Source organism: Antechinus flavipes, chromosome 5 (genome assembly GCF_016432865.1).
Source record: "Antechinus flavipes isolate AdamAnt ecotype Samford, QLD, Australia chromosome 5, AdamAnt_v2, whole genome shotgun sequence".
Taxonomy (NCBI): domain Eukaryota; kingdom Metazoa; phylum Chordata; class Mammalia; order Dasyuromorphia; family Dasyuridae; genus Antechinus; species Antechinus flavipes.
This window is the reverse complement of record NC_067402.1, coordinates 227,101,492-227,115,384: the sequence shown is the minus strand read 5'-3', so window position 1 is coordinate 227,115,384 and position 13,893 is coordinate 227,101,492. Positions and strand designations below refer to the sequence as shown.

The window sequence follows — 13,893 nt, the reverse complement described above, 5'->3', positions numbered from 1 at the left end:
TGCACTTAACCTCTAGCTGGGGGGAAAAAAGGGGCAGGAAGAAGAAGAGCTTATCCACTAAGACTAAAAAGGGAAATTTAACTTTTAAAAAGAATTTTATAATCCTATTATTATTTAATTTCTACAAAAATAATAGTACTCAAAATATCTGCTACTAAATAACAAAGTCTTATCTATCTATTCACTAAATGTATAGGTAAACCAGATTTAAGAGAATATCTGTGTTAATCTGGCTTATTTGTTAGGGTTAGTTCTTCCTAAAGACAGAGCTTAATCCTACAGTCAAACTAAAAATAAACCAAAGTAATAAATAATAACTGACTTAAAGGACATTCCTTTTCACCTGAAGAGACCCATTGATCCTGAAAGTTAACAGGAACTATGAGTGTGGTCAGAGGGAATCAGATTGACCTACTCCATCCAGGAACAATAGCAGAATTGAATTTGTTCATGGTTTTAGAACTGGAAGTGGAGGGAATTAGTTGGTCTATGAAGATGATAGGGAAGAGAAAAGAATGAAGTAAATCCTGGTGGCAGGGCTATCCTGAAAGAGAGAGTGATACAGGATTGGTCATCATCAGTCATAGAGTACAGCCCAGGAAAGAAGTTTCTCTATGGCAGAAGTTCTTCATCAGGATTAAGGAAGAAGTTCATAGGTTTAATCAGAATGCCAAGGGAAACTTTTTTTTTTTTTTTTGCTGAGGCATTTGGAGTTAAGTGACTTGCCCAGGGTCACACAGCCAGGAAGTGTTAAGTGTCTGAGATCAAATTTGAACTCAGGTCCTCCTGACTTCAGGGCTAGTGCTCTATCCATTGCACCACCTAGCTGCCTCGGGGAAATTTTTTTTTTTTTTTTTTAAAGATTAACAACCCTTATTCTTTTTTTTCCCTGAGGCAGTTGGGGTTAAGTGACTTGCCCCCAGGGTCACACAGCTAAGGAGTGTTAAGTATCTGAGGCCAGATTTGAGCTCCGGTCCTCCTGAATTCAGGGCTAGTGCTCTATGCACTGCACTATCTAGCTGTGCCAGAACCCTTGTTCTTATAGGATAAAATTACTGATAGAACAAGAGACATGAACAGATTTACATCTCGGAAAATTATTTCTGCAATAATGTGGAAGAGAAATTGGAGAGGAGATCCAGGATGGAACATTAGGGTACTTTTCGAGACCGAGAGGAAAATATTCAAATGGGTAGGAGAATCAACAGAAGATAAGGGAAGAAAGATATAGAATTAGCTTTTGAGGGGATGGTAAAGATGAAAGAAGGTTTGAAAACATTAAGGAAGGGAGTAGTAGATCCATGATAGATTGACAATAAGAGGAGTAATTGAGAGGAAAATCTTTTGGAAAAGATAAAATAGGATAAGATGATAGACACATTTAGTGAAAGGGTTGACTTTGACAGGGAGAAGAGCCATATCTGTATAAGAAATTACTAGAATAAAGGATATGGATGAGTGGTGATTTCAAAGGCTTTTCAGATGAAGAGGTTGAAAGAGTTTATGTTGAATCACTTCAGTATTTTTAATAAAGCAAGAAACCTCAGTAATTGAAAGGGTGGAAGGGATGGAAAGCTTAAAGAGAGAAGACAAAATCTGGAAAAAAGGCTGTATTTAGTGAGATAGAGACTTTGAACAAAATATATCTCCATGATAGTTTTCTGACATTAGTTAGAGGCTAATTATTTTCTCTAGCATGTACGTTATGGGAGTTGTAAATACACATATTCCTTCAGAATAATGAAAGTAAAAGACTTGAGAGTGAGCCACTATTGTCATTCTAGAAAAATAAAGACTGAGAATAAATGTTGTCATTTATTGTATCCAATTCTTCATGACCCCTTCTGGGGTTTTCTCAGCAAAGATACTGGATTGGTTTTCCATTTCCTTTTCCAGCTCACTTTACAGATAAGGAACTAAAGCAGACAGTGTTAAGTGACTTATCTAGGATCACACAACTAAGAAGTTTTTGAGGGTAAATTTGAATCTAGGACCAGAGTTCTAGCCATTGCATCACCAGTTGTCCCTTCAGTCCTTAACATCAGCATTATAAAAGAGTCCCAATGTTTATTTTTAAAAGAAAAGCTTCATTGCAGATTCCCAAAGTCAGCCAGCAGAGGAGATTGTTTTCATTTATACAAGATAGCAATTTCATTATGTACATTCGACAAATGACAATGTTTAAATTAGATGCCAAACTAAACATTAGAGTAATTGTCTCTACTCTCTTGTCTCTCTTTAGACAAGTAGATTAAGTAGAGTACAAGTTGCTCAGTAGTTGACATGTGAACATGTTAATTCAAAAGGCTTAGCAAAATTGCCTAACAGAACAATTAAGGTCTATTAATTTAGTCAATTCTAATTTTTGGAGCAAATTGAACCAATGGAAACCAGACAAGAATTGCATTTCCAGTTTCTTTGACCTTAGCACTATTACTAACAATGATAAGAGCTGGCATTTGTATAGCACTTTAAGATTGGCTAGGCAGTTTACCTTTTTGATCTCATTTGAGCTTCATTGCAATTCTGTGAGATAGGAGCTGTTTTACAGATAAAGAAACTAAGATTTCCTAGACATCTAATTGGTGTCCTACATAGCATATTAACCCAACTATTTCTGATTCCAAATACACCCTTCTTTCCTTAATACTCTATTGTTTCTTTCTAGAGGTAATAGAAGAAAAAGGAGTTTTGAGATTCCCATTAACCAGGGTTAGCTTAAAAAGAGAGAATTTTTTTCTTTTTTAAAGAAAAAATTTTTAAACACCAACAAACCTGTACATTTCAAAGAGCAGGTAAAGAGGATGACATATCTCATTTTACAATTTCATTACAGCTTATTTTTTTTAGAAATGCATGTTCAATAGCACATTAATCCCTTGTCCATGTCCTCTAAAACTCCTGATTTCGTTGACTGTTTTTTCTATCATCAAAGTCAATTCCAAATGTTCAACTGTTAAATCTGATTTGTAATGAAGTTTCATATATTTCATCTTTGAAAATGTCTTTTCATACAGTTAGATACTGCCAAATACTACTATCAGTCCTTAAGTATATGATTTTAGTTGAGCCTTTTCATCATATAGAAAGCGTTTGTAAAGTTCAACTATATTCTTCTCTTGATATTTTTGCCTTTTAGCATGTCATTATATTGCAGATAATCAATTGCAATTAAATATTAGATGGAAGTTCCCAGAGTTATATGGATTTTGAAATATGGAAATATCTTTTATGCTTGCATCAAGATCCAAAAAGGGCTGCTGGAGTTGTAGTTTGAGCTCTGAAGATTTTTTTGTTGCAAATTTGTGCAGGAATATAGATCTCACTTCTTATTTTAGCTTTTACTATCTTGTCATTACTTATTCAAATAATGTTTGATCCCTTTGGTTTTTCCTTGGCAAAGATACTAGAGTAATTTGCTGTTTCCTTCAGCTCATTTTGCAGATGAAGAAACTGAGGCAAACAGGGTTAAGTAATTTTGCCCAAGGTCAAGTACCTAATAAAAATCTGAAGCTGCATTTAAACTCAGGAAGAAGAATCTTCCTGACTCCAAGCCCAGCATTCTTTCCATTGTGCCAGTTAGCTGCCCTTTCAAAGCAAGAATAGTTGTCTTCTGACTTTGATGAAAGAAAGTTTTGCATATAAGTGCTCTTTTAAGTGTGATTTTAGGTTGAATTCATTTTTTAAAAAAAATTATCAAGTCTGTAGCAAAAGCTAATTTCCAAATCAAGTTGATTGTAGTGGTTGAGGAAGGTTCTTTTGTTTCAAAAAAAATGTCAGTCTCATCTCCAAGTTGAAAAAAATCTCTCTTGTTTGAACAAAATAAGTGGTAATAAAATAAATAACTGGTAATAAAAACAAAATCTCAGCACAGTACAGGATGATAACAGCAAATTATAACTACATCACAACAATTTGTAATGCACCAAAATGCAATGTAAAGCTTATGAGAATTTCTTGGTCTTTTTTGCAACCACTCAACTCAAGCCAATTTAGGGGAACCTCTATTCACTATATAAATAAATGAATGTGGCTTATGTTACAATAAAATTTTATTTATGGACTCTAAAATTTGAATTTCATATAACTTTCATATCACCAAATATTCTTTTGGGTTTTTTTTTTAAACATTTAAGTTTGTAAATTTAAAAATGTAAAAATGCATTTTTAGCTCATTGACTGTAAAAAAAAAAAAAAAAAAAAAAATTGGCAGCAGACCGTATTTGGCCCATGGGCTAGTTTGCTGACCTCTTTTCTAGTCTATCATCTCTCTGTCAAGAGATGAGGATCAGGCCTCCTTGGTCCTCAGGAATAAAAGTTAGTCTTTGCATTGATTGGTGTCTTTATAGGCTTGTAGACTGGGTAAAAAGTGTTTCCTTGATTGTTTACCTCACCTAGCAAAACTTGTTATATGTATCTCCAGGTTTCTTTGAATCTGCATCCTTTTTGTCATTATTTATAATACAATAATTTATTACATCCACATACTACTTACATGTTCAGCTACTCCCCAGTTGATAGTTACTCACTTTTGTTGTTTTTCTAGTTCTTTAATTCAACAAAAAGTGCTGCTGTGAATATTGTTGTGCTCATTGGTTCTTTCCTTCTTTCTTTGACTTCTTTGTGATACAGACTTAGTAATATTGTCAGTTGGGTCAGAGTATATACAAAGTTTAGTGGTTTGGGGAATAGTTCCAAATTCTAAGCTAGAATATTAAGGGAGATAAGATGGATTAGGGAATTCTGATAAAGAGGTGATGGCTTTTCTCACCAAAGCTACCCTGATTTTTCTTGAAAGGAATTTCATCTTGAAGGGGATGTCCTCAAAGCATCCCCTTTTTAAAATCTTCAATACCTACTGGTTTAATTATTTCTTTCCTTTGCCTTCAAATATATACTTCTTTTCCATTGTTTTATAAAAATAGAAATCTTTGCTAGACCTTACTATTGCTTCATGCTCTATCCCTAGCCCCCTTTTTTCCAGCCACATTCCTAGAAGAAATCGTCTACACTAATTGCCTCCATTTGTTTTCTCTGCAATTTTTAAACCCTATGCAGTTTGATTTCATCCCCATCAGTCAACTAACTATGTTTCCTTCAAAATTACCAATGATATCTTAACTGCTAAATCTGAGGGTCAGGTTTTCTTGACTTCTTTTATATTTGAGACTGTTGGCCATCTAGGATAGGAGTTTTTGTGACATTGTGTGTGTGTGTGTGTGTGTGTGTGTGTGTGTGTAGGTAAAAGTAGATAAGTATATGAAGTCATCAAGACTTCATCAGCTGTCATGTATCTAATTATACCTCTGCTGATAGTCCCAGATCTATATATGTAGTCATACTCTCATCTCTGAATTCTACTTCCATATCATGAAGTGTTGGATATTTAAAACTAAATATCCCACAGATATCTTGTATTTTATTTTATGTGTTCAACAAATCACTTCTAAATTTACTTATTTCTCTCAAAGACACCACTATCCTACCAGTACCACAACCTACTGTATGAAAACTCCACTTATAACTGCTAACCTAGTTCAGCGCTTCTTTACCTCTTAACTTAACATACCTTCCATTGGTCTTCAGTTTTAACATCTCTCTAGTCTATCTTCCAAAGAGCTGCTGAATAATTTTCTAAATGCATAATTCTGACCGTGTCTCTCCCCTACTCATTAAGTTTCAGGCCATATTCTTACTTTGTAGATCAAATATACCCCATCCTTTTGTCTCACACGGTAGTACTGACCTATCTTTCTAGTTTCATACAACCCTTTTTACACTACAATCCAAAAAGAATGACCTTCTTATCACGTCTTAAGCACAGCACTTCATCTCGCTTTTGAATTGATTGTCCCCCATGCCTAGAATGTGCTCTTTCCTTACTTCCACCTCTTGGAGTCCCTAATTTCCTTCAAGTTTCAGCTAAAGTACCACTTAAGTTCTCTACTGATCCCCCTCAGTGCTAATACTTTCTCTCAAAATAATTTCCATGTTGGCAAGGACAATTTCATTGTCATCTTTGTATTCCCAGAACCTGCTTAGTGCATAAGAGATCCTTAATAAATGCTAGTTGATTGTTTGAGCTGAGTGATCTATTTCAATACTTCAGTATTACTTCAGGCTCTTCTAGAATTAAAATCTTTATATAGAGAGCTTTGTTATTAGTTAGGAAATATGATGACTATTAAAATATTACAGATTGATATTAAAACGTAAGTATAAGGATGTATTTAGAAATTGTCCCTGTCGCTGATTCCCTTTGTGATCCTAAGTTTATTATCATGTTATCAATGCTTATATTAATTAATTGTCATTGAAATTGCAGTGCTGTGTTTACATGGACCAACTTGCTTGTGGTGGTTGTGGAACTATGTGGCTGTGAGCAAGAAGCCCTGGATCTGGTCCCTTTGGTGACTAATGTGGTCTTGGAAGAACATTACCTCATTGTTGGAGTTGTGGTTGTGGTGGACCCAGGAGTCATCCCAATCAATTCCAGAGGAGAGAAGCAGCGGATGCACCTCCGGGACAGCTTTCTGGCAGATCAGTTAGATCCTATCTATGTGGCTTATAACATGTAATTATGCATTATGGGCATGTAGCCAGTTCATCAGAACCATGAAAGTCAAAGGCCTGGGACTGAGTTACTATTGCCATCTTTTAAAAAAAAAAAAAAAAAAAGCTAAAAACAAATACTAATACTTACTGTAAAATAATTTGAGGTAGATACTTTATTTCCTTTTTCTCATTGTATGGGATTCTACAATCATGTGACAAACAGGAAAGGGAAATTCATTGGTAGCAAATGAAAAAAAGTTAATAATTTTACTTGGGTGACCTTTAACATTGACAATGTAAGCAGCACGTTACTAAAGCCTTTGCTAAATGGGTGTTACATTTTTTCATCTGTTGTACATACTTGTATTTTTATCTAATGCTATTTTAGAATTTTGCAAAGGGATTTATTAACATAAAGGAAATAGTCCGAGTTCCACAGTTCTCCATCATATATTGTATTTTGCAATTATACTGTAGCTAGTGCTTTGGGGCTTTGTTAACATTGGGTTGTACAGAATATTCACAGTCATGCCATGAGCAAATTAGATGACTCAATAAATCTAAGGATAATGTCATCATATATATACACACATACACATGTCTAAAATTTAAAGGGTTTTGCCTATATTTTTAAACTGTAAATAATAGTATGCATAATTCAGCACACACGCACATACACACACACAAAAAGGCTTGTATAACTACAGCCACCAAAGTAGAAACATTTAGAATTGTAATTTTAAGATTCTTAACATTTTATTGGTTAGATAACTAACCAATTAGTTAAGTTGTATGCAGGTTTCCATTGCACTTACTGTGACTTGGCTGGCTGGCATGTTTTATAAGATTAAGCTGCCTGTATTCATATTTAAAGCCCATTTCCCTTTACAATGAACTTGTTTTAAACATTAATACAATTAATATCTGCAAGTTGACCAATTAAAAGTCTTACTTTACAAAACAAGCTACTCAAAGCACCAAGCAAAAAATCAGAATTACCTTATCCTGGAGAGACACTGCTTCCTACTATCCTCAGTTTTGAAATTGCATTTTTGAATTTAATTAATTGTCAAAAGCTTCCTAAAGTCAGTGAATTTCCTCTTTCCCAGCTGTCTTGCTTCTTTATAGTGAAACTTCTGTCTACAATTTCTGTATACAGTTTCTCTTTAAAAACCAGAAAAATCCTTCTGATTGTCCACTCCATGGGAGGAGGGGTGGAGAAGGGAGGCGTTGGAAGAGGGAAGGAGCTGAGAAGGGAGTGAGACAAGTGGCCAGTGCATTGCAAAAATTTCAATGTTGGTCAACTCCTTTGAATGGGATCATAGCCAGCCTTAGAAAAATACTCACAAGAAAACCCTGTTTTATGCAAAACACACTGTTTTGGACTAACTGTGGTGCCCAGGCCTAGCAGACTAAAAGACAGAGCCAAAATTGTCTCTGGCTCAGTTTCCTTTTTTGGTCTGATCCTTCATGTATTCAAACATAGTTGGATTCTATTATTTTTTTTCTTACAGAAATATTTTTTAAAATTAAAAAAAAAAAACAAAAAACCACCAAACCCTCAAAGTGAATAAGACTTTAGAATGGTTCTCTTGGATCCATCTAGTCTATTATGTAAATACTTACTCTATTTTAATAATGCACATTATTTACCCCAGTGTAACATCATGTAAACTAAATATGTTTTTAAACAATTTTTAAGACTTGTATTTACCCTGAAAATAAGGTTTATAAATGCAGAGACAGACTCTTCTCTATAGCAGTGCTATCAAGTGCTGTGTAAACAGTCCTGTGACTTGAAGCCACTTTATTACTACCCTTTTCATTATCCTCATTTCTTTTCATTCTCCAGCAAGGGCGGGCCCGAAAACATTTTTCAATTTGGATCTTTTTTTTTTTTTTTTAATATTTTAAGTAAATTAATTTGTGATGTGAGAGGGTCTGGCATGTGTAGGAAAAGCACACCCATCAAGGCAAATATAAAACCTCTGTGCTTCCAGATAAATGGTTTAGTTTTGAGGTACAATAGCTTGCTAATTGCTCTCTCACACACCCACACACCTACCTTTCATTCTGGACAAGGCAAAGGGCCATAGAAACTATTTTAAAAGAACTGCCTTTCTCTATAGTCTTCCCAATTCTGAAGATAAATGTATAAAATAATATAAATTATAAATCATACTTGCAAAAATTAGAAAGGAGTCATATAGACTACCATTTATGAGAAGAATACAGGCAACTCTGCTCTTTGAAGGCTGATTATCCAGGTTGTTAGTTAAATAGATTTTGTATTTCTTCAGGTCTGTAGCTTCTCTTTAACAATCCTGCTCCCATTTTTGTGGTCATTCACTGCTTTTGATCAATGTCTGCATTATTCTGTTATTATCCCTTCTAGTCATAGACTTTAAAAATCACATAGCTGGAAGGGACCTGGGAAAAAAAGCTGCTCCACCTCTTGCCGATTAGATGAATCCTGTGTACAACATCTGCATTGAGGGATCATCCAACCTCTTATCTGAGACCTCCAGCAGTGAGGAACTCACTACCTCATGAGGCAGCCTGTTCCATTTTTGTACAGCTCTAATTTTTAAAGACGTCTTCCATAGATTGAACCAACATCTGCCTCCTTGTAGCTTTCTGGGGCTTCCTTCTCTTAGGGTAGCTAAACCCTTAGGGCATAGGAATCCCAAGACTTTGTTAAAAGAGGGTTCTTCTGGAGCCAAGCAGAATAAGTCTGATCTCTTACTTCCCTTCTGATACTTGAAAACAGCTATCAATCATGAGATTCAGTTCAACTCATGTTTATGTTAACAAAGCATCTACTATGTACAGAGCACTTTGTGTCTCTCTAAATCTTCTCTTTTTCAGGTTAAGTGTCCCTGTTTCTTTTAACCATTTCTTAGATGACTCGATTTCAACTTTTACCATTCAATTACTCACCTTTGGATACAGCCCAGTTTATTAAATCCCTACTAAAAGTTGGTATAACTAAGAGTTTACGAGAAAACTTTCCTCTTATGATATACTCCTACTATTACACTAAGGATAATATCCCATGGTGTCACTTGACTTAGTAATGGGACTTGCTTATAAAGCTTTTTTGTGTTTACATGCCCTTGGCAGTTTGATGAAACCCATGGATCCTTTCTTAGAATCTTGTTTATAAATGCATAAAATAAAAAAATACATAAGATTACAAAGAAAAAATAACTATATTGAAACATAGTTATCAAAATGCATTTTTCAAAAATTCCTGCTTTAAAAGCTATGGCAATTCATTTTCATCTAAGAGATTTCTTTGTATACATACATGCATGCACATGTGCATCATGTATGCATATGTACATGCATATGTGTGCATACATGTACATATTTGCTTTTTTAAAGTCATCTACTACACATAGCCTTAGCAGATCTCTAGGACACACTGCCTGTGTTCCTCTGCAAAAAAATTGTTTATGGGAATGGAGAAGAAAATTTGTATTTTCATTCACTAAATGAATGAGTTTTCATCTCAGTCCAAAGAGATCCATTCATCAAATTGAGACCCTTATTGTTTAAACCACAAAATAAGGCAATAAAGGCAGCTTCTTTGGAATAGTGCCTGGAGATGAAGAACACTTACAGGGAGCTAAATATGGTTAGTGTGTATATCTTTATGAGTTCTAAAGCTCTGGAGTTCAGTGTCCCATATAGCATGGATTGGCTTTATTTAATGATGCTTCTTGTCACGGAATGGGCCACTTTCTCCCTAGTTTAAGTCTTTCCTTCTATTAGATCCTTTGAAAGTTGCTTTGCTTCTGGTTATCAGGGATCATAGCTTTCCTACTAGTTATCACTTTAGGATAGCCTTTGGGGAAATTTGGCACAATGCTTGGCTCAGACAAAGAACCCAAGACCCTAGCAATTGTGTTATGTTATTTGCCCCAGGCATGGTGCTGGATCTCTTGGCCAAATAAACCACTTTCCTTAGGAACCCAGGAATCTTTCAAACTAAACCAAGAAGGAGTCATGCTCACCTTGCTCTCGAGCTCCAGAATGATCTATGCCTTAGCATTGTTTTTGTTGTCTCCTGTAATGTACTGGTGGTAAGAGAAATTGGAGCATGAAGCTACAATACTCTTAAAAACATGAATCTCTTCCTTTATCATTTTTTGTGTTCTTCCTGATTTAGTCTAATGTAGATGGGCCATGTTATTTGTCCAGAGGATGAGATTGTAAAAATATGAGAATAATTTTTTTAGTTCTAAATGCAGTTTTTGTTTACTTTCTGTCAAATATTTACCAGTGTCAAATTCAAACTATAATACTATGTAATTATGTATAAAGGGTTTTTTTTTATTTATTTGAAATTAGACTAGGTATACATTTTTTAAATTTAACATCTGGCTGGACAGTGTTCTATTAATTCATTGAATGTGTTTCCTTTGTCTTGTGTTAATAAATATTGATGCCTGTTTGTGTACTTAATCACTTCACTGGGTGGGAGGATTTTGGGGATAGAGTTTTCATTACATTGACCCTCAAGTGGCAACAAAACTCAGCCATTTCTTGAAGTTTTAACAAGTAATACAAGAAATTATAATGATGGTGTGCCCTTTATTTGTATAGTGACAGTCTACAAGTACCAAACTTATTTATTTATACCTTAACAACATTCCTGAGGCAGAGATGGTATCAGTATTTTTATCATTCCCATTTTATTGTGGAAATTTACTTTAGATTACTTAAGTGATTTATCCAAGATCATTGATAACAGAACTAGGGTTTAAGCCAAGGTTTTCTGATTATAACCATGTGGTTTTAAGAGAACTGAGCATATAGATTTCAACTTTGCTAAAAGATGAATGGACCAAGAAAGCAAAATAAAAAGATCATTACTATTTTGAAATCAAGTAACCTCATGCTAGCTCATTAGAGGTAAATAATTTTTTTATAATTTAAAAAAAATTATTTTTGACATTCTTCGCAAATTTTGAGTTCAGATTCTATCTACTACAAGGGCAAACAACATATCAATTTCAAATGTCCATTATAAAAACAATATGATGTCAATTATACATAAATAATATAAAATATTTCCATATTAGCTATGTTACAAAAAAAAGACAAGAAAAATGAAGTGAGGAAAATTATGATTCAATGATTGAACATGTATAACCTCTATCAAATTGCTTACTGTCTCAAGAACAGAGTAAGGTGAGTAAAGAAGAAAGAAAATTTGGAGCTCAAAATTTGTTTAAAATGTTAAAATTTGTCTTTACATGAGGCAAATATTTTTTTAAGAAAGATTTATACTTTAGAGTCAGTTTATCAGTTTTCTCTCTGGAGACAGATAACATTTTTCATTATTAATTTTTCAGAATTGTCTTGAATCATTGTGTTGATCAGAGTAGCTCGGTCATTCACAATTGATCATTATGATATTGCTATTACTATGTACAATGATCTGGTTCTGTGCACTTCACTTTGCATCAGTTCACATAGGTGTTCACGTGTTAGGCTTTTTTCTGAAACCATTCACCTCAGCACAATAACTATTCCATCAAATCATGCACCACAATTTGTTTAGCCATTGCAGATGGCCATTCTCTCAATTTCTAATTCTTTGTCATTGCAAAAACATCTTCTACAAATAATTTTGTATATATAGAGGTCCTTTTCCTTTTTCTTTCATCTCTTTGATATACAGACCTGGTATTGCAATTGTTTGGTCAAAGAGTATGTAGTTTTGTAGCTTTTATAGTTCTAAATTTTCTTCACAATGCTTGAATCAGTTCATAACTCTACCAACAATTTATTAGTGTGCCTATTTTCCCACATAGAAGAACATCTGATGATAAGTTATTTTTCCACTCACAGGAACACACCTAATTTTATCTTAATTAATTTTCTGATAGCATATGCAGGACTTCAGTTTCCCTAAACAGCTTATTTTGCCTCCTTCTTGGTTTCAAAAAGGAAAGTCATGATGAGAGCCATAGAATCTACCCTTTTCCTTCTATCCATCAAAAAAAAAAAAAGTATTTCTGTCCTGTGAGTATAATAAAGATATACCATTTCTAATTTTGGCTTTGGAAAATTCAACCTTTATAAGTCTCAGTCTGTAAAATCAGCATATTCCTTTGAAAGAGGACAAATTTGGCCCTGGGTTTTTTGGTTGGTTGGTTGGGTTTTTTGCAGAGGCAATTGAAGTTAAGTATTTGGTGTTAAGTTAAGCTAGAAAGTGTTAAATGTCTGAAGTCACATTTGAACTCGGGTCTTCCAGATTTCAGAGCTAGTGCTCTATCCACTGCGCTATCTAGTTGCGCACATGCACCCCCTTCACTTCCCACCCTGTTTTTAAAACATCAAAGTACCCATTTAAGTTGTTTCAAGAGCTAATTTGGAGGTGGGGGTTGCTTATACTCCCTATCTTTGTGGTGCTAACTTCATTTGTGCTTCTATCAGAGAGTGCTGAGTCAGGCAAAAATCTCTCATTTTTTAACATTAATGGTTTGATGGAGAAAGGGGTTAAATCTGACAAAAGTGAAGTTTAGTTTTAAATAACCCATTTACAAATAAGTTGAGTTAGCTTATCAATAATGAATTTGCCTAGCTTTTGCTTTTGTGTAATTGGTAAGTACAACATAGAAACCAGCTATTTTGGTCTTTTAGTTTTTAGAAAATCCTGCTTCTTTACCTTTTCTTTCAGTCAATTCAATTCAGCAACTACTATGACCAAAGCTAAAAAAAAGTTTCTTGCTTTGTTTTGGTTCTGATTGTAAACTTCTATTACAGTAATTAGCACCTAACAGATGCTTACATTACTGTTGAAGAGAATTGGTGCTAAATTAACAGACACATATGGAAATTGTAAACTAATTAGAATGTTGGAAAGCAGGAATTTTAATTATTTGCCTTTTAGATGTCCTTCAGAAAATTCATGACCTCTTGGTCATAAATAGCAAGCTATAAGGAACACTTCAAAACTAAAGTAGTGAGAGTAGCACCAGCAACTTATCAGATATTGGATAGACATAATTGCAACCAATTTCCTTTAGATTTATACATAACCAAAAAGTAGATTTTACTTGTTAGAAAAATGCTTAGGGAGTTCAGAAATTATTGAACTAAACTCATCTATCATCTACCATGTACAGTAAAGTACTGTGCTGGAAATAAAAAGCTTTAAAAAAAAAAAAAAAAAAAAAAAAAAAAGCAACTCTTGTCCTGGTGGGAAGATGAGGTGGGTCTACAGATTAGATTAAATAAAGCACTTGGCTTGCTTAACCAAGCAAGTATGCAGTGGGAATACCAATGTACAGCATAAATAGACATGAAAGTTGTTGGAGGAGG

At 34.2% G+C, this 13,893-nt stretch overlaps 1 protein-coding gene across 2 annotated transcripts in view; it reads left to right on the top strand.

Moving 5' to 3' along the window:
* DIP2B (disco interacting protein 2 homolog B) overlaps positions 1–11,014 on the top strand; it is a 211,151-nt gene extending 200,137 nt beyond the window's left edge. For both annotated transcript variants that reach the window (XM_051963695.1, XM_051963694.1), the window contains one exon: positions 6,326–11,014. In XM_051963695.1, the coding sequence (XP_051819655.1) occupies positions 6,326–6,578 (253 nt within the window). In that variant the 3' untranslated portion in view covers positions 6,579–11,014. The remainder of the gene's footprint in view (positions 1–6,325) is intronic.
* Positions 11,015–13,893: the final 2,879 nt, after the last annotated feature.